Genomic DNA, 26,719 nt, shown 5'->3' on the forward strand with positions numbered 1-26,719 from the left:
CAGAATAAACTTAAAAACAATTCTACTATGGTAGTCAATGGTGCCCCAGAAATACCGTTTTCTGTGTACAACCAAACAAAGAAATTTAAACAGGTTTGGAACATCTTGAGGATAAGTAATTCCTTACAGAATTTTCATTTTTGGGTGCACTACCCCTTTAAGCAGACTCAATCTGATCAAATAAGAGTATTTATATATATATATATATATATACTACTGCAGAAATAAATGTCATTTCATTCCCTTTGAATTAATGAAATAAATTAAATCGCCAGTTTAAGTCAACGTCTCTGGTAAGATCTAAAATATACTCAGTATATACAGTACTGTACTTGCAGGAATTTGGTTGCTTGTATGTTTATAAATGGAATAAAATGGATCCTTAGTGCACAGTAGATTGGCTTGACTGGATAAGAGTCAAACAGCAGAGGTGTTGAATATAAAACAGGAGTCGATTGGGGATTAACTGATCTGAGAGGCAGAGAGAGAGCGAGAGAGCGAGAGAGAGTTAGAGAGAGAGAGAGAGAGAGAGAGAAAGAGAGAGAGAGAGAGAGAGAGAAAGAGGGTGAGTGAGAGAGAGACAGAGAGAGAGATAGGGAGAGATAGGGAGAGATAGGGAGTGAGAGAGAGAGAGAGAGAGAGAGCAGGTTTGGTGGTAAAGAAGGCAGGACTACTGAGATTCAGTTCCACTCTTATTATTTAGGTTCATATTAGTAATAGCTGGGCATAAAAGACTCAGGCAGAAAGAAGAAGAGCCTTCAATGTATTTAAGGAACTCTTTAAGCATCGCTCTTCACACTGAGAAACAGCTGCTGAATTACAGAGACCTTTAGAGTCTGTCCGTTGAAAAGATCCGTAATTATGAAACATTTCATGAATCACAGTATCACAACAGGGCCACACGCTGACATTAACTGTAATTGAGATTAATGTCAGTGAGCACAGCACATCCACACACATGCTGCTGAAGAGATTATGAATACAAACAGATGAAAGAGAAGATACAGAGAGGGGTGTGGGGGAGGAGAGAGAAAGAGAAATGTGGCAGAGGAGATGTTCTGCATTATCCGGCCTCAACATCTAGTGAAAGGAGGAAAGCAGGTGAGGGATAAAACAATGTGTTAAAGGAAGATGGAGAGAGCGCGGAAGATGACTGGACGAGCTGTGAGGGGGCGTGGTCAGGGTCTAAACGATCTGTGCGACAGAGGAGGAGGCAGGAGGCTGTGTTGCATGCAGTGTGCGTGTGTTAGTGCGGGGGTGTAAGAACGCAGGAATAATCGGAGCGAGAGACGGCAGCAGGCAATGTGTGGATCCCTTCTGTGGATGCTGTCTGCCTTCAAACCTGGAAAAAGAGGATCATGAACACAGCACAAGAGGATTGATAGCGTAAAACACGTCTTGCAGGAAAGAAACAGACGCACAGGGTAAAAGGCAAGTGGACTGTGCACGGTTTCTGGAACGAGGGACAGGTTTGGGACGGATGAGGCATTGATGCATCCTTTGCATGCGTTGCCCAGAAGCGTCTGGATTGGGCAAGCAGCGCACGTCTCTGTGCAATAAACAGCGCGGCATATCACTTAAGCCAGTCATCTGGATTTTTTTCTCTCAGCCTGCGAGGAAGCCAAGGAAATATTGAAGTTTTTTAAGCTACAGTAGTAAATAGGATTTCTTCTTTCTCTTTATTATTGCCTGTGTTCAACTTACCAGCCTGTGACCATTCAGGTGTGTGAGGTGTTTATTTGTAGAAGGCCAAGCCAAAAACATTAGTGCTGACCAGTGCGTGTTTGAAAGTGTGTCAACCGAATGTTTTTATTCAGTGGCTCAGGAGCTCTTGCACACAGATGCAAAGGTGTCGAAGGATTGCATTGCATTACTGATGCCAGTGTGGTACTTATTGAATCCGCACGTCACTTCAATGAAATATTGCGTTCGGACCTTTGTTCGACCCTTCTGTCGCTGAGAAATTAAATGTATTTCCTCATTTCCCAACGTTTTTCCCGTGGGTCAAAGACAATCATATCTTTCGAGGTTTCTGCATCAAAAGAACATATGAAGTTTTAAAGACAACGATTTTGTTCCTACAACCTGCTGGTTTATCACTTGTGAAGTTGTTAAAGTCTCGTCAAAGTGGGGATCATTTGGCCCCTGGGGGTCCGGGTCCAGGCTCCGGCCCCGGCCCCCAATCCCAAAATGCGTCGCTCAAGCACAGATGAAACGCCGTACCGCCGCAGTCCTTCGTTAGACAGCAAGTCAGGCTCGCCTCCTCAACGTTACAGCGGGGAGTACGAATACCACAGCACGCCGTTTGTCTTTGGCCTTCGAACACCAGGGTCCAAAAAAGCTCAAGCAAGCTACACCACAGCGCAGGGCAGAAAATATGTGGTGTTTTACCTGGACCTGTCCTTCATCTTCCTCCTAGAGCTGCGGCGCTGCAGGATGGCCGAGGGCTGTGTGAGGGCCCTGAGATACGGGATGGTTTTCTTCAACCTGCTCTTTTGGGTGAGTGCACACTTTATATCTGTGGTGTCTGCGTAAAGCATTGGTGTATGCTGCATACATCTCTGAGCTCATCCAATATAGTTAATCTACTTTTTCACGCATCCTCAAGCTTTTTCTAAACTGTGCAACACAAATGAATAAACCCTCACAAAGCTCTACAGCTTATTCACAAAATCACAATTCAGTGCGATCGCAGGTGTCAGGACAAAAATACACCATAACAATAGTGCACGTGACTTGGACAAATTTCCCCCTCCTTGGCTTTCCAGTTTCATTTTCCATCCTGCATATTTAAATTGGCATTTGGTTTATTTGTCATCAGTGAAGTCACAGCTGTATGATGCATCGCGGTGATGATGTCAAGATGGTCACTGTGAACTTTTGTAAGGAAAAGTTTTCAGACTTTTCCTTCTGTGTTTCATGGAAGAAAGGCAGTCATCCGGGTTTGGAAGAGCAGAAAGGAGAAGTCATGAAATTTTGAGTGAAAAATTCTTTTTAAGATTGTTTTTCCTGCTTATCAGAAGAATGTGAGCTCTTGGTTTCTATGCGCAAATCTCTGGAGCTTTTCTTGCTTCTTATTCTCTCTGTTTATTGTGGGAAGTTATTCTTGTTGATGGTTACCTCCTGACTTTTTTACTGTAAGGTGCTGCTGAAGACACTATTTAAATGTATTTTAAATATTTAAATTTGCATAATAAAACTGAGTTGCGGCCTCCATGAGAATATCAGTTGTTTGTAAATAGATAGTCTTAACATACACTGGGTCTGTGTGTGAAAGAATACTGAACCGAGCAGGTGTGTGTGTGTGTGTGTGTGTGTGTGTGTGTGTGTGTACGCGTCTGTACGTGTCTGTACGTGAGGAGAATATTAATGCTGTATTTCAGGTGAGTCGGCACTGTGCTACAGTATATCATTCAGTGGTGTAGGTGTGTGTATGTTTGCCAATATCATGAGAAGGCCTTCTATATGCTATGCAGGACTTTTGAGGTTTGCTGTCACTGAGGCTCAGTTTATAATCAGCTCATTCATGCAAAGCATTTAAAAATTTGGCCAGGTTTCTGAACACCCAAACGTATGTGTTGTTGTGGGTTTCTGATGTCAGAATGCATGAGATATAAATGTTGCAGTTTGGTATTGTTAGGAAATGTTATGTTTTACTGAACAAACAGCACTGCAATATGTTTTCATGGTGGAGTGAACTCGTAAAAATGAGTGAAAACTTAGGAATTACATTGGTTCCTATTTAGAAGATTGAAAAGGAAACATGACCACATTTTGTGTGTTTTAGCAAAATAAAAGCCTCCACACACTCTTAAAGGGAGAGTTGACAAAAAAAATCATTCATCATTACCACCCTTGAAAGACCACTTTAAGAAGAACCCCTTCCGCTGATGACCAGGTTCACTTCACTCAGTTACTGCTTATACCTTCACACAAAATACATTAGTTTGTTTCACTGTGAACTGTATTATTTAGGTCATTTCATAGACTTTCATTGATTTTGTAATATGTCAAAGCTGACCGTTACCGAAAGAGGTGCATGGCATTAGATTGGAGGAAAAACATATTGTGGCCAGTTAATGAGCCTTTCATCTAATGAAGCAATTCGATGTTAAATTAGTTGTCCTGATATTCACAAAGTTGGTGAAGTAATGAAGAGTTCTTTTCCAAAACGCTATAAATCCATTTTAATAGTGTTCATGAAAATGACATTGTTTTACCTAGACGCATACATTTGGTTAATATTCAATTTAACCCTTTTAAAATGGTCTGTTGGCTCAGTCTGAACATGTTAAACAATGATTGTTTAATGAAACAACAATATTGTCGATAATAAATTCAAATTTTATTTTTATTTTTTTCAAAACGCTACAAATTCATATCCTTTTTTCAAAAAAATGTTGGTTTATTTCTTTTTAAAAACAAACAAACAAGAGAACATGAAACATATGACGTCATGGACTCATACTATAAATTAATATAAATAAAATAAATGCAAATGCATGAAATAAATAACAGCCAAATAAAATAAATAGTAACAAACTTAATGGTGAAATAAAATAAATATTTTCATGTTTCAATATTTTCCAACACATACAACAAGTAATTTAGAAATAACACATACAAACACCACTAACGAGTGAATTCTGATTGGTCGAGAGGACATATCGCATTTAGGCTAAAAACAGGTTCAGAACTTACAGCGTTTTGGAAAGAAACTGCATCTTGCAGTACATTTATCAAGGAAATACAGCGATTTGGCCTGAGACATTGATGGAGCAGTGAATAGGTTTAGTACACATCAAAATGGCATAACAAACTATTTTTTTTTATTTGGCATTTTAATGTGTTTTTAATGTCTACTCCCATTTCCATTTCAAAAGACAACGGCTGTTTTTATACAACTAATCAAATTGCAGTGAAAAAACAAACCACATCCACCATTTTCACTAATTTGAAATTAATTCGTATCAGAATCGGAATAACAAAATTTTGTAATGTTTTTCTAACTTTGTCCAGTGAATATCCTAATCTGTTATCTGATAAATCTAATAATTTCAAAAGGAATACTCCACTAGAATGCATTGATGCACACATAATTATGATTTAGATGTGCTGATAATATGCAATCTTATTCTTTAATGGTCATTCCATCTTAACAGTTGATCCTAATCGGTCTGCTCCGTTGCATTTCTATTGCACTGTAACAGCAGCATTTGGTGCTTAATCGGCGAGTAAGGCAGTTATTTAAAGCTACTACGCATTGCTTTATCTAGTCAGTTTGATGCTACAGTTTTTATCCAATCATGACTTTTGACACCTCAAATAGGGTTTAGTGATGTAGAGTGTGAAACATCAGGTTATGAATACCCATGGTTTTCTCATAACCCCTGGTCAATTCTAAGCAGTTTGAAAGGGAAAACAGATAACTCAAGATTCTGTTTAGCTGGGGTTAATAATAACCTGGCTTAAAACATTTCAAGTGTGAAAAACCCTTTTTTGTGCTATTTAGAACCACCTAAAATTACAACTTTTTTAAATGTTTAACTACATTTACTTTTTTGCTTATTAGGTTTGCTTAGGTGGCTCCACAAAAAACACACTGTGAAACAAAAAGTAGATAAAAAAAAGAAAAAAAGAAAAAAATGCTGCATTTTTCATACTTTTTTCTTGTATTAATACAAATATATCATAAAATGTACATTAGAGATACATTCACGCATTTGGCAGACGCTTTTATCCAAAGCGACTTACATCGCATGATAGAAAAAAAAATGTCTAAGTATGTGCAATCCCTGGGGTCGAACCCATGACCTTGGCGTAGTTAGCGCCAGGCGCAAACCTCTTTCGGTGGTTAGATTGTGTTTGAATTGTCCGTGGCATTGTAATCTGTTTTTGTAAAAGAGTAAAAGTTAAAACTTTACTACAGGGGCCAAAAGGGAAGGAATAATTTCAATCATGAGAACCAATGAATACATAAAGAATTTGCAATAATAGTACTACAGTACACATTAAACACTGGCATTAACGTTTAGAGTGACGTGTTCATACTCAATACTGAATTCTCTTCTGAGTATAGCAAGCACAAGGTTCTGTTAGCACACTGAGCTGCTGTAATGAATACTAACACTGTTGAACTGTGCTTGTTTTGTCCACACTCAAGGAAGGCACGCCTTCATAAAACACTCTCTGCAGTTCCTGAAACATTAACTCACAATAAGTGCTTTCTTTTTCCCTGTGGTGTGTAATTATACCCTGCCGTCTGATGTTATGTCTCACTGCAATCTTTTAGTTCAAGTAAGTAAATGTGTCATAAAGTCCTCCAAATACCAAAGTTAACAGGAACAGTTTACTGTCAATACACAGATGTAGGAAATGTGTCACTGAAGCCCGTTGAGTTACTGGATCTATTCACAGAACCTCAAATACAGGATCTCTAGGAGCTCAGATGTCTTTACAATTTATCAAGTGATTTATGTTCCTTAAGAGCAGTTCGACCGTAAAGTTGAGACTTCAGAGATGAAACAGAGAAAGCAGACATGATAATTTCATGTTTTGCTGGAAAGTTTTAATCTAAGAGTAAACCACTCCTTGGTATAAATGAATGTAGAATGTAGAGCTGTGAGGAGTTAACATCAAAGCGTTTTAATTGTGTTAATATGGTTCATTTGTTTTATTTATGAAACCTTTTATTTAATCTTTGGTTGATTCAGTCCAGCTTGCATAAGTGTAAAACAATAGTTTGCAGTTTGCAAATGATGCAGAGATATGATGAATGCAGGACACGGCTAGTTATTGAGAAACTAGGTCAACACTAGTACACTATAATGTACTGTAGTTATGTTGGTAAATGTTGACTGTATGTTGTTAAGTTTGAGTAATTTTTGTGCCATATCACATCTGATATACTGACAGTGTAACACTCCCTGATCTTCACTCCCTCTGCTTACATTAAAGCCTATTTCACTATATATATATACACCAAACTCATTTTAAAATCCTAATGATTATTTATCAATTGTTTGGTCTTCAATAAATGCTTAGGGCAAATAATCAGAATTTGCTTGCTTTTCTTTTTTTTCCAATTTCTTTTTACATTTTTATTCGAGTAACGTTATGAAGAATAACTCTCCAGTCGCATAAGTTTTCTGGGATCCATTTTTAAAAGGTCATGGAAATGAAAGCCAAGCAAGATGACAAAAACATGACGTGAGGCAGCAGAAGCTCACTCTACAATCTAAATATAGAAATAATGCCTGATGAATGGCCTAAAAAATACTGCATCCCACATTTCTTTTAATCTGTAGCAAAGCTGCCACAGACAGTATTGCCATGGAAACTATTTTCAGTATTTCTCAGCCACACTAGTACAAAATACAGCTCATTTGTTGGGAGTGTGTATGTGTCAGCTGTGATACTTAAAGTCTCAATTTTCTCCCATGTCAAAAATGTTTAGTAAATTCACATTTAGATTTAAACAGTTAGCAGATGCTTTTATCCAAAGAAGTTTAGAAGACTGAGGAAAATCTTAATCTCAATTTATTTATAAAGCATGATTAAAAACATTGACAGTTGACCAATGTGCTGTACAAAAATAAACAAAAGCAAAATTATAAAATAATCATGGAAATAAATTATGGAAATCCCTAAACAGGCAAGAAAATTGTGGCCTAATGGTTAAAGAATCGGACTTGTGACCAGAAGGTTGCCGGTTCGATGCTCAGGGCAGGCAGGTAACGATTGGGGTTCTCTTGAGCATGGCACTTTCTCCCCGGCGCTGCAGTGATAGCTGCCCAATGCTCTGGGTGTACGTTGTGGCACTGTCCCAGCAAAGCCTGCAGGATAGTAACTTACTATGGTTAAAGATGAGTAAAATTAATAATTTATGAATGTCTCACAAGCTAAAATGTTTGTCAATTATTTTCATTTACAAGATATGTTGGGTCTAAACATTCTTTTTGGCATTATGGGTAAGCAAAAATTATGAAGACTTTTGTGGGCTGCTAAGATCGTTTATTAGTTAATTACCTTTAGAAGGTAACAATTTGGTCAAACCCTTCCTGTGATGATAATTAAACGCTTCTGATAAAAGTTGTGTTTGTTATAACGCGTGTTCACCGCTTGCTGTGCGTGTGTTCACTACTCTCTGGATGGAGGTCACATTTCGGGTTATGGGTCCCCATACCTGACAAATAGGTCACTTTCACCTTCACTTTCACTACAAAATGTGCAAAAGTGATATTGATTGAATGTAATTAATAACAATGTAAGTAAAGTCTACAAACATTAAGTTTGACAGACTTCAAAATAATACACAACTTTTTCTTTAGGTCAATCGGTTTCCTTAAAATTTTTAAATAATCTAAACAGATACGTTTTTTGTGTGTAAGTAAACTCAATTTATCCTGGTTAACAGTGTTAACCTGATATCAGATGTTATTATATATATTACAGTGCATACACATAATTGACAAGAGGAACAGCCAAGCTAAGAAGCTCCGACTGGTGGATGGCGTTCTACAAGAAGGTCAGAGAGGTTTAAACACAAGCATGAGTACTTAAAACACGATTAGGAAAACCTTTGTGAACTTCCTTTGCATTTTAATGGACACTCTGTTTTTGAAACTCTCTGCTTTTTGAGGAAGGTCGACGAAGGTAGTTTATGTGCGTGGACTCCTGTTGAGCTAGCTCTTTAGATTTACCTTTTGCTTTGGTGGGTTTTCCCTTATTGTAATGACAACCTTGTTATGCTGTCTCTACCTCCCGTTCAGCATTAACTCCTTTAACCATCATGCCATAGACCCCTCAGAAAATGTCAAATCAAAACTATTTGTTTAAAACGATCTACTTTTCATATAGTAAAGATAATTCATTTTATGTTGAATCAATGTTAAATTGGTTATTCTTCACATTGATTTAACATAATTGAATGATCTGGGAGGTTAATTAAATACTAGGTAATATTTACTTGAAATTGTCCAAATGTATAAACAAGTGGCGAAACTTTGTTTTGAAAAGTGGTGGAGACAAAGACGACACAAACAATACTTTTATAAATTGTTTCTGTAATATTTCGTTGGGAATGTTCATAGGTGTCACAAGCATGAAAAATGTAGCTGAATCCTCCTCTAGAAAACATTATAAAAACTGCTGCTTTATCAATGGTTTCAGTGTTTGTGCGAAAGACGGATGACAAATAATATTGACACTGCCGTGAAGCAGTCGGTGTATTTTTTGTAAAAAAAAATGTGGTGTTTGACACATATTACCTGTAGGTGGGTCAAGGATTGAGACATTTGGAACCCCTGCTAATAAGGACAAACATTCAAGTATAAAGGGGAAACAGATGGAAAAATACTATCTTTACAAAATTGTATTTTCACTTATTACTACAGGCATTGTCAGATAGGCTACAAATATACAACAAACCATCTAAATTTTGTTTTGAACTCATGAAACTACAAAGTTGTGACGTTTTTTCAATTTAAAGGAAGTTTTCTATCAAGTATCAAAATGTAATTAATCTTGCAATAGATGATAGCAACCGCATGTCGAGAACAATAAGGACAAATACAGTTGAAAGAAAAAGTATGTGAACCCTTTGGGCTTACTTGGATTTCTTCACAAATTGGTCATAAAATGTGTTCTGATCTTCATCTAAGTCACAACAATAGAGAAACACAGTCTGCTTAAACTAATACCGCACAAACATTATACGTTTTCATGTTTTTATTGAACACAACATGTAAACATTCATAGTGCAGGGTGGAAAAAGTATGTGAAACCCTAGGCTAATGACTTCTCCAAGAGCTAATTAGAGCCAGGAGTCAGCCAACCTGGGGTCCAATCAATGTGATGAGATTGGATGTGTTGATTAAAGCTGGCCTGTCCAATAAAAAAACACACACCAGTTTTGAGTTTGCTGTTCTGAAGAAGCGTTGTCTGATGTGAACCATGCCTCGCACAAAAGAGCTCTCAGAAGACCTAAGATCAAGAATTGTTGACTTACATAAAGCTGGAAAGGGCTACAAAAGTATATCTAAAAGCCTTGATGTCCATGTGTCCACGGTAAGACAGATTGTCTACAAATGGAGAAAGTTCAGCACTGTTGCTACACTCCCTAGGCGTGGTCGTCCAGTAAAGATGACTGCAAGAGCACAGCGCAGAATGCTCAATGAGGTAAAGAAGAATCCTAGAGTGTCAGCTAAACACTTACAGAAATCTCTGGCACATGCTAACATTTTTGTTGACAAATCTACAATAAGGAAAACATTAAACAAGAATGGACTTCATGGGAGGACACCACGGAGGAAGCCACTGCTGTCCAAAAAAAACATTGCAGCACGTTTGAAGTTTGCAAAAGATCACCTGGATGTTCCACAGCACTACTGGCAAAACATTCTGTGGACAGATGAAACCAAAATTGAGTTGTTTGGAAAGAACACACAACGCCATGTGTGGAGAACAAAAGGCACAGCACACCAACATCAAAACCTCATCCCAACTGTGAAATATGGTGGAGGGGGCATCATGGTTTGGGGCTGATTTGCTGCCTCAGGCCCTGGACGGATTACTGTCATCGATGGAAAAATGAATTCCAAAGTTTATCAAGACATTTTGCAGGAAAACTTAAGAGCATCTGTCCGCCAATTGAAGCTTAACAGAAGATGGACGATGCAACAGGACAACGACCCAAAGCATAGAACTAAATCAACAACAGAATGGCTTCAACAGAAGAAAATACGCCTTCTGGAGTGGCCCAGTCAGAGTCCTGACCTCAACCCGATTGAGATGCTGTGGCATGACCTCAAGAGAGCGATTCACACCAGACATCCCAAGAATATTGCTGAACTGAAACACTTTTGTAAAGAGGAATGGTCCAAAATTTCTCCTGACCGTTGTGCAGTCTGATCTGCAACTATAGGAAACGTTTGGTTGAGGTTCACATACTTTTTCCACCCTGCACTATGAATGTTTACATGTTGTGTTCAATAAAAACATGAAAACGTTTAATGTTTGTGCGGTATTAGTTTAAGCAGACTGTGTTTCTCTATTGTTGTGACTTAGATGAAGATCAGAACACATTTCATGACCAATTTATGAAGAAGTCCAAGTAAGCACAAAGGGTTCACATACTTTTTCTTTCAACTGTAGATAGCAGTTATATAAGTCCAATTAAGTGCAAAATGTTTGGTACACGTATGACTTGAACAGCCATTTTCAAATATTTTCATCATTTTATAAAAAATAATTTGTGATAGGGAAAAAGTTCAGCAAACAGTAGTCCCGAACTCACGACGACATGTGCTTTACACTCTACGCCAGTAATTCCCAATATTTTCATTCCAGAACCCACCTATATAATCTATCAAAATAATCAAAATATTTTTAAATGGAAATATGGGGAGAATATACACATTAGTCCTCTATAAGTAAGATAAAAGTTTTTATCAAATTCACTAATCCTCTTCATTAGTTTGGTTACTCATGTCCTGCAAATTCTCACAACACAAACAAATACAGAAACGCGCTGCAAATTGGCAACAACACAACGGAAGAATTTCCGGGGGGATTCAAATAACTGAAGCACAATGGTTGGAACGCGCTTCATTTCGCTGTGGCCATAATAGTCGGTGGAGTTATAAATTATGAACTTGTATTGGGGTCCTATTTTCTTTGTCGATCATGTTAAATGTACTTAATAATTGATTAAAAAATATGAAACTTTTCCGTCCTTGTTAGTGATACTTGTGAAAGCATGTCGTGCAGCTAACAATATGTTTCATGGTTTCTTTTAATGGTTTCATGGTTTTCTTCCATCGTTAAATTGTTCAAATCGGCCGGCTAGAATAGAAAAATGTATAAAATCTGTGTTTAAACCCACACATAGCAAAATCCTTGAACAGAACGTACAAAAACCTGATAAAACGCAATGTTTATTGACAGGTTGTGGTAGCCTATATAATTTAATGTGTATATGTTCTTGATGAGAAATCAAGCTTGAATAACTATTTTACAGCCTGTTACAGTAAAGCTGACAGCGGAGAAGACTGTTCTTCTTTTGCCCGGTAACAGCCGGACAACAATATCAGTTTTTATCAATTAAAATCTTCTTGATAAAAAACATTTGATACCTAAATGCGGACTTTATGAATTAAGATCCTAACAAATGCCCAACAACAAAGACGGAGGCATTTGCTTGTTTTCCCGTTTATTAGTGACTATCATCTGAGGAAGATATACTTATTCTACTGAACACCGCCGCATATTAACGTTGTTCTCTTTCTCGCTTCATTGTCAGTGTCTGTCTTTTTCCGCTCTGAATTGTTTACATAAATAAAATGGTAACAGGAACTACAGAGCGTTTTAAAACGAAAAAACATCTGTGCAAAATTCAACTAGCTCTACTTACAACTCTAGCAATACTAAAATACATTTTAATTAGGTCAACAATGAACATCTCATATGTGCAGCCATATTAATTTCTGAGGTAAACCTAAAATAATAAAAAGAATGTCTTCTCCGCTGTCTGTTGTAACAGGCTGAGAAACAGACTTTCCAGTGTAAAATAGCCATTTAATCTAGTTTTCTCATCAAGAACATGCATGTCAACAATATACAATAGAAATTATATAGGTGACCACAGGGTATCAATAAACATTCTGTTTTGTCCGTTTTTGTATGTTCTGTTTAATGATTTTGCCACGCGTTGGTTAAAACGCAGTTTTTTATACAGTTTTCTATTCTAGCCAGCCGATTGGAACAATTAGACGATTGAAGAAAACAGTGAAACCAACAAAAAACTGACATGACATTCAGCCTGCCTACATGGCTTCGCAGTTTCTGACAATTTACAAAAAAGTCAATTTCACCCAATATTTGTGCTTAAGAAGATTATTATGTCCTGAGTCACTTAATTACTGTTAAGGTGTCATGAACTGGCCTTGTTTGTTGTTTTATACTGTTGTATGAGGTCTACTTATGACGTTCGCTTGGTTTTTACATTAAAAATATCAAAAATCAATAAGTATTAGACAATTTTCTACACTGGTTTTGAGGCCGTCTCTACAAACGCTCGTTTTTAATGGGCGTGTCACATTGAAGACTTGGAAGTGAACCCCCACTGCTATGATTGGATAGCAGTTTGTTTAGTAGATTTAGTAGGAATCTTCTGTGAATTTGGTTAGACACGTAGCGTTAGGAAGGTTACACATTATAAGGGCACATCAAGCGATCTCTAACAAAATAATAGTGACGCATAGTGCAAATATGTTTTACTCGCATAAGATTGCTGCACCATTCCTGTCGGATCCAATATTGAAGGCACATCACTGCTTTATTTATTTTAGTCTCTGCCAATCCAGCGTCGACCTGTGCCTTGTTCACAAAGGAATCTGTGGTGAAATGAAGCGAACAATTGCTCCATGTTTTACCAACGTGAGCTGAAGGTTCTATAAAAGTAAACTTTAACCCCAGATTTCTAATGTCTGAATCGGAAGGAAGGTTATGCAACGACAGTGTTCTGCCACAACCTTTTGCAACTTATTTTGCAATCTTTAAAGTGATGTTTATTGCTTGCTCGCTCTATCTGGTTCCGCGCAACTTGTGTTACTTCAGTGCTGTCATGAGCAAACTAGTGGGCGGCGCCTGAGAAGTAGTCGTTGATATTCTTCTGTGGAGGCTGCGATGGCTGGGCCTGGTTTCAGTTACAGTTGTAATTTCAATTACAAGGGCGTTTTCAGTTCTGACACTTACAGGATGTTCGCTTGAATATGATTCCCTCTTGCAAAAGCTTGGTTTCAAATTAATTTCTTAATTCATGACACCTTTACATTTTTTTTCAATTGCTAACATCCTTTTGACCAATCTGTAGTCACATTTTCTAAACTCTAAACACAATTAGCACAACATCCGTCTGTTGTTACCATACCATTAACACAAATTTTTTCGCACAATACTCAGTCGATAACACGTTTCTAAAATGCTCAAATTTTCTTTTCACACAAACTTACCCCATACCAAAATTTTGGATCTTTCTTAGCTTTTTACAAATGCTTAAATACAGCATACAGAAAAGAAATAGACCAGACTATATTACAGCACAATAGAAATATGTTCTATACAGGTCGAAACTGAAACATGACAAGTAATGCAGTTTTTACATCATTATTTGTTAGCATTTTGACAGTCTATGCGTTATGCTTGACCATATCTTCCTGTTGGATAGAAAACTAGTGCTGAAGTTTTGACTGAATGACTCAATTTTGAAGTAGGTTTGCTGTGTTTTCATAGAGTAAGCAGATTCAGCATTTTCCAAAAAAGAGTTTGTATTTATTTAACGAAATGTGGTTTGGGCAAGAAAATTAACTATTTAGCTAATTGATGACGTAGGTGTGTTAATGTGTTGAGAGTTTCGAGAAAGTATTGGTAAATGCCTGCTAGCAATTGAAGTAAACTGTAAGGCAAGAAATGTTACTCACAGTAATTCAACATAGTTGATTTCTAATTTAAAAAAAAGTTACACAACTTAATCTATTTAATTAGTTTTGGATTTTATGTGTTCAGCATGATTATCCGGGTAGTGATTGACAAAGCTGACTGTGTGCATAACTAAATGTTTTGGTTTAGGTTATATCAAAATGACATGAATTGGTCTGTGAAAGATTCCTGGTTATAACTGCTCTGTGGGTGTTAGCTCTTACCGGAAAATGTGCACAGTAGCCTACCTCTATTCATCCTTCAACATTTCTCAGCCCCACAAGAGGCATGCTTTCCAGCTCATGGTCAGTGTCAGTCTGATGTTAGAGGACATTACAGAGGACAGCCATTAGGAGAATATGTAATGTAAAGAATGCATGTGTCTGTATGAATATTACAGCATTGTGTTTGGTGTATGTGCAGCGGGTCTGGCACTGGGGAACAAAGCATGACAAACACGTTTCACAGCTGCATAGCAAACACCAACAATGTCACAATGCATTGCTCTCTTTACCAAGAAGACCTGATCATGGAAACCAAGAGGCTATGAAAGAAAAATTCAAAGAATAAGGAAGAGGATGAGAGGAGCTGGAGAAACAGGTGTATGAGCAGCAGGAGCTGCAGGAAGAAAGACGCACAGATGCTATGAATAGATCAGGACAGCCTGTATCACGAGCTCAGGGGTTTTTCGGTGTATGAAAACACACTCCTGTATGTGCTTCCCTGCTCTGATCTTTTGGTAGAGTCTACCCAAAAATCCAGCTGGAATTCATTGACCGTGTGTGTTCTTTCATTAAAAAACTTTGACTTGTGTATGGGAAATGTTGTGTTGTATTTTTGCTTAAATCTCCGGCATCTCAGACATTTTTTAGTGGGTATATAAATTAGATCTCAATCTATAGATCTCAACAATTTCTCAAACTCAGCACAGATTTGTCACGTCTGCAAACAAAAGTCAATTTTATTGAATTATGATCTCAAACATTTCTCCTCAAATGTCTCCATATTAAAATATCTGCATTCTGCATTACACCCCCATACTCGTCATGGATCAGAACATTTAAAGTCTCATTTTGTTTCAGTTTCTATTTCTCTTGCAAAGCGTTTTAAGGAGAAACATATGAGACAGATGCTACATATCTGTGTAAAACACATTTGAGAACTCCATCAGATCTCCTGAGCTAAAAAAAAGAGCAACACAATCTTCCTCTATTGTTGTACTGTATATAAACCATAAGGATACACCCAAACCCCAATTACTTATTTGGAAAGGCATCAATAATGACTGTCGAAAACGAGCTATTGAATTCTTTATCAGAGAAATAAATATTTCTGTTTTCACTTAAAAAGTTATGAGCCTTTATTATTTATACTTTTAAAAGAAACGGGTAATTACATCTTTTAAAAATGTCCAAACAAAGCTACACAGTGTCTCCAGCACAGCCCTATTACAGCAGTGAATAAATATACATAACTATTAGCCTTTGGTGAGTGCTTTACATATTGCTACGTGGAGTGTGTCCCAGACTTATTACAATTCAAGTTATTTACATAAAAACAGTATTTGGCCCAATTTACATTGTGGACAAAATTTCGAGATGTCCCCTTCTTATTGTTTAGGCCAGGGTAACCATATGAGCCATTTCTTGTCACCCACATCCCGGCAAGGACGCGTCTTCTGGGAGTTGCATTTGTCAAACACATACGTCATCGAGGTTCTCACATTTCAGTAAAAAAAAGCATTATAAAATTAACATTTAACATCGCTTAAGACGTATAATCATTGTAGTTAATTGTAGTCATTCTTACCTTGAAATATAATGAATGCCTTTATAAAATATTACCTGAAATAATAAATCTCGATGACTTATGCGGTCGACAAATGCGACTTCCGGAAGATGCATCCGAATCCTGGTAAGGACGCATCTGGGACAAATTGTTTATATGTTCACACTTTGATTGTTACAATACTGTAAGTGTTGTGGTGTAACATTCCCTTCTTTTTATAAGGTGTTACTCTGAGGAGGTTCAACAGAAATTCGACTGATACTGACCATAAAACCACTTCATTCAAAGAAATATTCCTTTTATTTCTAAGGGCATATATATATATAGAATCCCTCCAACCACCAACGATACACTGAAACAGACAGCACTGATCACAGCACGAATGTGCTAACAAACGAACCCCACATCAAAGTCCAGTCCTCTTTTGTTTGTGAAGATATGGTGATGGTGATGAGATGCGTCCAAGTCCACCAAGTCACTTAGAGAGCGATGCAATGAATACAATCCAACAGTCCAGAATGAAGGCCCAGGTGAAATTAGGCAATGTCACCTCAAAAAGTTGTGCAGGTCCACTGATCATAATGACTGCTAATCATAAGTCCTTTATCCTCCCAATCAGAATTCCATTGGTTAGCAGGTAGCACAAAGGCTAACCATGAGGTTTCCTTCTACCTAATGCCCCTCCTCTTCATGGGTTTTTTCCCCCCTTATAACTCATAGCCATCATGCACTAGTGCCCTCCAGTGGCTCCTCCGGGCCTCACACCTAACCCAGATACCCATTTTTGTGCAACCGCCCAAGGCTAAACAATAATAATACACAAGTAACGTTTTACACTGTTACATACCCCTCCCCGTGGTCTTAAATTTTCCCATGGAATTTTTTTAAATTTTGGGTATGGTAAGTATCTATCTGAGTCGGATCCGACAACATAGCCACCTTGTAATTAACAGGTCCTAGCTTTTTTTCCACTCTTGCTGGGCCCTTCCATTTAGGAGAAATTTTTGCCATAAAGGCATCATCTGCTCGTGAGAGGGGATGAGTTTTTACCCATACTAAATCTCCCTCATCAAAATCCTGAGTCCTTCTTCTTGAGTCATAGTACCTTCTTTGTCTTGTTTGAGCCTTTTTTACATTCTCCCTTACGGACTCATACAAACTCTGTTGGCGTTCAAGGGTAGTATACGACAGTTGATCAGGGTCTGGTGGAATCTGTAAGGCTCTCTGCAAAGGACCTTTCAGCTGTCTGCCTAAAGCGACCTCTGCAGGTGAATAATCTGTGCTTTCGTGCCATGCAGTATTTAGAGCAAATCGGAAATCATAAATCCAATGATCCCAGGTACGGTGGTTTTGCTCAACATATGTGGCAATCATCGTCTTTAGATTCCGGTTGACTCGTTCTGTGAGGTTGGACTGAGGATGGTATGCTGTTGTGAATTTTTGGGTTACATGCCATTGCTTACATACTTGGTCAAGAATGTTGGACGTGAATTGCGCACCTCTATCAGACACAATGAAAGCTGGTGTTCCCCATCTCGTGAAAATTTCTTCTCTTAAGACTCGCACAATGGTAGCAGACTTGGCAGCCCTCATGGGAAATACTTCTACCCATTTTGAGAAGTAGTCCACTATAACGAGCAGATATTCGTTCTGACGGGTGCTTCGGGGAAATGGTCCCATGATGTCCATTCCCAACATATAACCGGGCTCGACTAGGGGTACACTTTGTAGGGCCCCAGCTGGTTTTAAGTTAGTCGGTTTATGTTGCTGACATTTCTGACAATTCCGGCAATGTTGCCATACATCTGTGCGAATTGAGGGCCAATAGGCGAACTCTAAAAGTCTCATCAGTGTCTTAAATTTACCCAAGTGTGCACTCAGGGGATTGTCATGGGCATAAGTTAAAATTGCTTCCTTCAACTTTACAGGAACGACTACTTGGAATCTTTGGCCTTCTTTGGAGTCTGGTACACTCCTAAACAACACTGCATTCTTGAAAACATAGTGCGTTCTCTTCAAATCCGTGGATTTCTGGTTCTCTGCTTTAACCATCAATTCTTGGCACTCTGGGTCTAGTTTTTGTTCTTCTGCAATTTGTGACAAATCCACTGGCAGATCACACGTGACAGGATTAAAACCGCACATAGCTGGGGTATGTAACACCACCGCTGAGGAGTCAACTGCATACCTCCTTGACAATACGTCAGGCACTACATTACATTGACCTCTTCTGTATCGTACAGTAAAATGATACCCCTGCAGCCTAATAGTCCATCTTTCCAGTCTAGATGTTGGTTTTGGATGCTGAAATAGCCAGACTAGGGAAGCATGATCTGTGATCACTTCGAAAGCTCTACCCTCCAGGTAATGGTGCCACTTCTCTACAGCCCATACCACTGCAAGACACTCTTTTTCTGATGTTGAATAATTTTTCTCAGCACCTCTGAGCAATCGTGATGCATAGGCAATTACTTTCTCCTGGCCATCGACCTCCTGCGTTAACACGGCTCCTAGACCCACATCACTTGCGTCAGTCTGTATTTTAAAAGAAGATTCGAAGTTAGGTGTGTTTAAAACCGGTGCCTTAGTAAGTTCATCTTTAATCAGCTCAAATGAACGTTGGCACTCTTCAGTCCAATTCCACTTTATCTCTTTCTTCTTCAGTGCATGCATGGGTGCAGTTTTACTAGAAAAATCAGGGATAAAACGATGGTACCAGGCTGCAAGACCCAGAAATCGCTGCATCTCCTTTAAGTTCTTAGGTGTAGGAAATGTCTTGATCGCATCCACTTTGTCTTCATCCATCTTAACTCCCTCTGCGGTGATGGTGTGTCCAAGGTAGTCCAGTGAAGGACAAATGAACTTACATTTTGTGAGGTTAAGAGTGAGTCCGGCGGTGTGTAAACTCTGGATCACTTGCTTGAGATGGTGCATGTGAGACTGGATGTCAGGGGAGTATATGATGATGTCGTCGATATAGACCATGCAACATCTGTTCTTATGCTCCCTTAATACTTGTTCCATAAGTCGTTGGAATGACGCGGCGGCATTTTTCAGGCCAAAAGGAAGACATAGAAATTCATATAGACCTGAAGCTGTGACGAAAGCGGTCTTTTGTACACTTGCAGGATCCATTTCAACTTGCCAATAACCACTCTTTAAATCTAACGTCGTAAACACTTTGGCTCCTTGAAGAGAATCCAGAATGTCTGTGATTTGAGGCATCGGGTATGCGTCCAGGTGTGTCTTAGCATTCAGACCTCGGTAATCAATACATAACCTAGATCCCTTATCTTTCTTATCTACAACTACCACCGGTGAAGCCCATGGAGACGTAGAATGTTTGATGATTTTCAATTGAAGTAACTCCTTAATTTGCTCTTCAATAAAATCATTCTTGACTTTCGAAACTCTGTACGGTCTCTTTCTTATAGGAAGTTCGTCAATAGTTTTAATCTCATGCTTGATCAGGCTGGTGCGTCCTAGTTTTGTGGTGCATACCGAAGGCCAATCATACAGGAGAGCTTTCAATTGACTCTTTACCTTAACTGCAGCCCGAGAGTTTTCCACGACTTGATCGATTAAATTCAACTTCTCACCGCACATCAACTCAACTTCTCCTTGGGCAGCATAAAATCGTACAGCAAGATGCTTGAGCGTTTTATTAAAACTCATGGGATGACTTGAGTAAGTATCAGGCAGAGATATGCGTGATGCATTAAAGTCAATGGTGACCTTGGCTTCTTTGAGGAAATTCAAACCTAAGATGATAGGTACTGCCAAATCCTCATCCTTCATCACATAGAATGTAACCTCATGTTTTGATCCGTACATCTCACATTGCCAGAGTATTTTACCTTGAGTTTTTTGACTCTGGCCATTAGCAAGCATGAATGTCTGATCACTTCTGGTCAAAAGCTCATCCTTTCTCTTTAGTCTCTGCCATACTTTCTGCTGTATCAAAGAAAAAGTACTTCCTGTATCAATGACAGCATTGAAGAATGAATGATTTAAAATCAAGGGTGCCTGCAGTACATTATCACACTGAGAGCCAGCAGCAGGATCTAACAGCATCAGGCGATTAGACTGACTTTTCTCACCAGTAGAACTCTTCTTCTGTTCCTCACTTTTCTCTTGACTCCACCTTCTCTTATTCTCCGTCCAGTCCCTCTCTATTTGGGTACCAAGACGAACCAGTTCATCAATAGTTTTCACCGTTCCCCTCAACAGTGATGCCAACCGCGGATTGCAGCTTCTTAAGGTTGCCTGCACTAATTCGGCTTCAGGCAACAAAGGGTTAATTTTTAGAGCCATCGCCCTATAGTTGAAAGCAAAATCTCTCACCGATTCGTTGACCCTCTGTCGGTAATTTGCCAATTTCTGTGCAGCAACTTCCTTGTGGTCTTCATTCAAAAATGAGAACAGGAATTTTTCTTTGAAAGAATCCCAATCTTGAATATACTGTTTCTCTGCTCTCCACCAGCTCTTAGCGGTTCCCTTAAGACTGACGGATAATGCTGCCAACACCTCTTCATAGGACATGGGTCTCAGTTCGTTATATTCTTCAAAGCGATCTGTAAATTCAATGGGGTCTTCTGAAATCAAATTACTAAAGGAAGGTAAATCTATTTTAACAGGAGGTGGATGAGATGCTGAAGAATGATGCGATACTTGCCTCGTCGTGTCTTGTGTTATTGAGGTAATCTTAGAAGGTGAGGGGGATTTTCTGGCAGATGCATCTGTACTGAAATAAACAGGAGTTGATGTGACCGGTTGGATATCCTTGAACTGCTTCTCCAGCTGTTTATCACGTCGTTTCAAACAATCCACCATGCTCTTAGCTAGATCATCAATTTTGGCATAGCATTGTTGGTGAACTCGATCTATCTCTCTTTGAAGACGATAATTAACTCTGTCTTCATAAGCTTTCAGTTTCATACTCAATGCCTCTGAGGTAACAAAGTCACTGACTCTGTGTTCCAGATCCGCAAGGTGCTCTTCAATACTACTCATTCGTTGCACTTTTTCATCACTGCCAAATTGTACCTCCTCTTCTTGAAAATCAAGTGGTGGGGGAGGTAAGGGTAAGTCATCTTGTTTCACTCTAAAGTCTGATGGCTCAACTCCACCTTCCTTTTCTTCCTCTGAATCTAGGTACAATGCGCTAAAAGTATCTATCAAAGTTACCACCGGATCCCTTCGATGAATGAAAGCTTCATCAGAATAATCAGCGATAAGCTCCCTTTCTTCCATAGCAGATGATTGTTAGGAATATTTGTTTGTGAAGGGCTTTCAGTACCGTCGAAATGTATTTTTAATTACAAGGAAACCCACAAAAGCTAATGAGGGTCCCTGTTCGGGCGCCATTCTGTAACATTCCCTTCTTTTTATAAGGTGTTACTCTGAGGAGGTTCAACAGAAATTCGACTGATACTGACCATAAAACCACTTCATTCAAAGAAATATTCCTTTTATTTCTAAGGGCATATATATATATAGAATCCCTCCAACCACCAACAATACACTGAAACAGACAGCACTGATCACAGCACGAATGTGCTAACAAACGAACCCCACATCAAAGTCCAGTCCTCTTTTGTTTGTGAAGATATGGTGATGGTGATGAGATGCGTCCAAGTCCACCAAGTCACTTAGAGAGCGATGCAATGAATACAATCCAACAGTCCAGAATGAAGGCCCAGGTGAAATTAGGCAATGTCACCTCAAAAAGTTGTGCAGGTCCACTGATCATAATGACTGCTAATCATAAGTCCTTTATCCTCCCAATCAGAATTCCATTGGTTAGCAGGTAGCACAAAGGCTAACCATGAGGTTTCCTTCTACCTAATGCCCCTCCTCTTCATGGGTTTTTTCCCCCCTTATAACTCATAGCCATCATGCACTAGTGCCCTCCAGTGGCTCCTCCGGGCCTCACACCTAACCCAGATACCCATTTTTGTGCAACCGCCCAAGGCTAAACAATAATAATACACAAGTAACGTTTTACACTGTTACAGTGGAATCCACAGCCAATCAGGAAAACTTCAATCTTTACTTGAGCAAACTTTTAGGAAATCACAGGATCAAGAATCAGGCACATAACATATAACCAGTAAACATTCCACATACCACTATAAACACCTATAAACAGGATTATAAATAAACAAAGAACTAAACAACACTCAGGTGAGACTAATCAGTAACCATGGGAACAACTGGGAACTAAGGAGAAATTAAGAATGTGTCTCAATCAATCATCTTACTAGCTCCCAAGGTGGTGAATTAGTATATGGTGCACACCAGGGGTGTCCAATGTCGGTCCTGGGGGGCCACAGTCCTGCAGAGTTTAGCTCCAACTTGGCTCAACACACCTGTTTGGAAGTTTCTAGTGAGACCTTGATTAGCTGTTCAGGTGTGTTTGATTAGGGTTGAAGCTAAACTTTTCAGGACACGGGCCCTCCAGGACTGATTTTGGACACCCACAAACATACACGTGACACTCATGAACAGAGTGCTGTTCCATAAAACAAGATTACGAAATAAAACAGGCGTACTTTGGTAAATCAGACTTATTGTCGGTCAATTTGGTTTCATAAAGCTAACTTAAAATACTTCAAACTCCGTTACTATGGAAACTTATGCTGGGAAACTAGCCTGGGCTTCCCGAAAGCACCGTAAGCCTAAATTGATCGTAAAAACGATGGTATGAGTGATCTTAATACGACTGTCTGTTTCCTAAAAGCATCGGACTTAAGTAGCACTTGAAAATAATAGTAGATCTAGGATTGCTCTGGAATAATCGTGAACCCCTAAGTGAGAAAACAGATTGAAGACGTCACCTGCAGGACAACTGGAGAATTGCGCTTAATCTTAAACACGCCTATATGTGACTGTTTTTATTTATTTAGTTTGTATAAATCTTTTAAATTACTAGACAAAATTGAAGGACTGAACATACATTAATAAAGTAAAGAATAAAAAATATATAGTATGGGCAAGTTGCTGGTTCTAACAAGTGATGCATGTTTGTTGCTGTATTGCTGGATTAAAGTTACTCCACACTTTACGCTAAATAAAAATGTTATTTTTAAAAGAGAAATGGTCAAAACTTACTTGATGGTTGTCAGTGTCTTTGTCTTAGTCCTGTGGCTGTTTAGTGCAGACATGATATCTTCTTTGAGACTATCTGCAACAAGGTTCAATTAAGAGGAAGGAAGTAGACGGGGACCGGCAAACATTTAAACATTTAATAAAATAACAACAAAGTAAAAAGAAGGCCTGCAGCCCCTCACGGACGACTGCCGGCGAATAACAAACCACAACATAAATCCAGACCTGGTCCTCTCTCATCGGTGGTCCGGTCGCTCGTCCTCTTATGCTCCAGATCTCCTCTGTGATACGAGACCGGTGCACGTACAGCTGACACTCATTATCACTCACTCACCGGCCTCTACTCACGGTCTTGCCCTGCTTACTCCACTACACTATCATATAATTATTTGGATTATTGCATGTGATTAAAGGTTTTCAGGTTTACAAACCTTATATTTCACACACTGCCTATATCATATGTTCCAGCAACTGCAGAAGGCAATACTTGAAGTAACTGAATTGACTGAACTTGATTGATTAGCTCCTCCCTTTATTGTTCTCTAATTGAAAGCTTCATATTAATAACAAACACACTTTGTGCTTATTATTAATAAAGTGCTGGTAATGTATATGTACAATAAATATTTTAAAAATTTGAGACCTAAAAAGCTAGGTAATACATACTGTTGGCTCTAATAAAAACTTCACTTAAAATTGCCACCTCCACACCACCTAAAAGTGTAATATAATGTGGTTCAGCAAACACATACAGCATTTTTTTTCTTTGGATTTTAACTTTTTTCTTTTCCCTAGAACGTGCTAAAAACATTGCACAATTACAGTAGATAAGTATATACAGTATAAGTATAAACATATAGAAAAAGTATAACACGTTGCACTTAACAATATGTCAAAAGACATTAAACAAGGTTCACCTACCACATAAACATTGGGTGAAAATAATACGCCTAAACATTTAGAAAACAAGTGTGTGCTAAAACACGAGCCAGTGTATGAGGGGACAACTCGTAAGTAGCACTAAAGCACTGCTCGGTGCAGTCATGTTAAGTGCATTTTTGGGAAACGCACGTGAAAACATGACAAAGTGGCTCGTAGAAAACGCTGTTAAGATCTACCATTATCGGGAAACTTGGCCCTGGTCCGGTTAAGCGTCAGGATAAGCCTTAGTTGTTGCTTAACTTAAGGTCAGTTAACATTGACCTGCCGGTAATGTGATGATATTACCACTAATCATTTTTTAAGAATTGAATTAATTAAATACAGCGGGGAAAATAAGTATTTGAAACATCAGCATTTTTATCAGTACGGGGCTATTGACACAAAATTTCCACCAGATGTAGCCATCAAGCCAAATATTGAATTCATAAAAAGAAATCAGAATATTTAAGTATACAAGTTCATTCATAATAAATAAAGTGAAATGACACAGGGAATAAGTATTGAACACACTTTATTTAATACTTTGAAGAAAAGCCTTTGTTGGTGATTACAGCTTCTAGACGCCTCTTGTATGGAGAGACCAGTCGTCTGCATTGCTCAGGAGTGATTCTGCCCCATTCTTCCACACAAATGGTCTTTAAATCTTGAAGGTTCCTTGGGCCTCTTTTATGAACTTTGATCTTCAGTTCTCTCCATAGATTGTGTCAATAGCCCACTTAGAAATCCCCTTACTGATAAAAATGTTATTTTCCCCGCTGTAAATGATAGACCACAGTTATAAATTAATATACCGTCTGTTGTCATACATCTGTGTTAGATTATATTGATTTGATATCAAATTTTTAAACTTATGTCAATAAAGTTTGAATTTAAACATTCCCCAATTAATTGATAACAGCTAGAAACAGTTAATACAATAACAATTTTACTGATCTGAAAAGATCTAGTATCTAAATCCAAATCATTTATAGCAACCTACAGTTTCCAAAATATGGCAATGTAAAATGGGATGCCTTGTGTGTTTTGTATATTGTCTTACTGATGACAGACAGGCTGCCAGTGATGGTTGTAGAGAAAGACTAATGGGGCAATAAGCTGATTTTTGATGACAATTAAACAAACAGATATCATTTTTTGTGGCTTTAATTTTTCACTTTTCCTTCAGTTTAATACAATTATTTTATTGTAGGCTAAAGCTGCTTGCTGGGAGAGATAGCATACTATTTAATAGTGTTCAACAGGTCTTGTGTCACAGTCTTAAGGCGTTTTTTCTTGCATCTTTTTCAAGTTGTTGGATTTTCAGGTTTAACTTTATTAGTTTTTCTTCATTTTTATATTGCATGTCCACATCCAGACCATTGCTTTTTGTGATGAGATACACCTTGTACACAGTCTTTGTCTTCTTTGCATTATTCTGTAGGAACAGAACTAATGGTTTGATGGGGGGATGCTCTTGGCATTTTGATGTAATGACTTAATATTGCCTTTGTGACATGTGGTGCCAGTTTAAGAGGGGCTAGTCAGTGTCCTACAGACAATAATATTTGGGAAATACACAATGTGAGCACATCACCACACAACTGGGCCTTCAATCTAATGCAAACATTGATTACTGTACCTTACAACTCTGTGAACATACGCATATACAGACATAGAAACAGTACATTGTTTATCTAAAACCAAAATTCAAACTCTGTTTTTCGACAATAAATCAGTGCTTTAACCTCTCCTATACTCACAGGGTTTCTGGTTGTTTTTTGAGGCAATATATGCACATTATACCATTCCGGAAATCTAATGGAAACCAAAGACATTCACACACCACTGCATTGTAAGAAATTATGTAAAAAATAGAAACAAGTAAGGTAGGTTTAACATTTTTGTACAATATATTTTACTAACCCTTTTCCTGACTTCTTGTTTGAATAAAAATCTCTTTTCATTAGCGAATCGATTTGATCAACACTTGACTTGAAGTGCTGCTGAATAATAGCGTGCGAGCACTTTTATCTTGATTTACGGGGCCTCGTTCGAATTAGTAGGATCGTGTGAACTAAAGCTAAGCTTTATGAAACCCATTTAAGCCTGACTGATTAGTTCAGTTCATTCAAGTCAGGTTTTTGACATTCATTTCTTAGGGACATTTATGAAACAGCCCTCAGGTCTGAGATTGAGTGATTGTAATTTTTAATATTACCAGTTTGCCATGAATGCCGTTCACAAAGCAAGATTCAAAAAGAAGGGTTGATTCAGTCTAATCTCAAATAACTTGACAGAGAGCTGAACCTAACTGAACACATCAAACACTCATCACCCAAACCCATCAATAGCCGGGTTTCCATTACAGATATGTGCAAAATTTAAACGATGTTTTCTAAATGTCTATAAAAACAATATCGCA

At 38.3% G+C, this 26,719-nt stretch overlaps 1 protein-coding gene across 2 annotated transcripts in view; it reads left to right on the top strand.

The window, feature by feature from the left end:
• The window catches only part of tspan4a (tetraspanin 4a), a 48,971-nt gene that overhangs the window by 791 nt on the left and 21,461 nt on the right, over window positions 1–26,719 (top strand). The window contains exon 2 of one of the 2 annotated variants that reach the window (XM_056766726.1): window positions 2,420–2,499. In XM_056766726.1, the coding sequence (XP_056622704.1) occupies window positions 2,437–2,499 (63 nt within the window). In that variant the 5' untranslated portion in view covers window positions 2,420–2,436. Of the gene's footprint in view, window positions 1–1,181; window positions 2,500–26,719 lie in introns of those variants that run through there. The other variant, XM_056766723.1, reaches the window with a different exon arrangement.

The sequence above is a fragment of the Triplophysa dalaica genome, chromosome 14 (genome assembly GCF_015846415.1).
Source record: "Triplophysa dalaica isolate WHDGS20190420 chromosome 14, ASM1584641v1, whole genome shotgun sequence".
NCBI classification, from domain to species: Eukaryota; Metazoa; Chordata; class Actinopteri; order Cypriniformes; family Nemacheilidae; genus Triplophysa; species Triplophysa dalaica.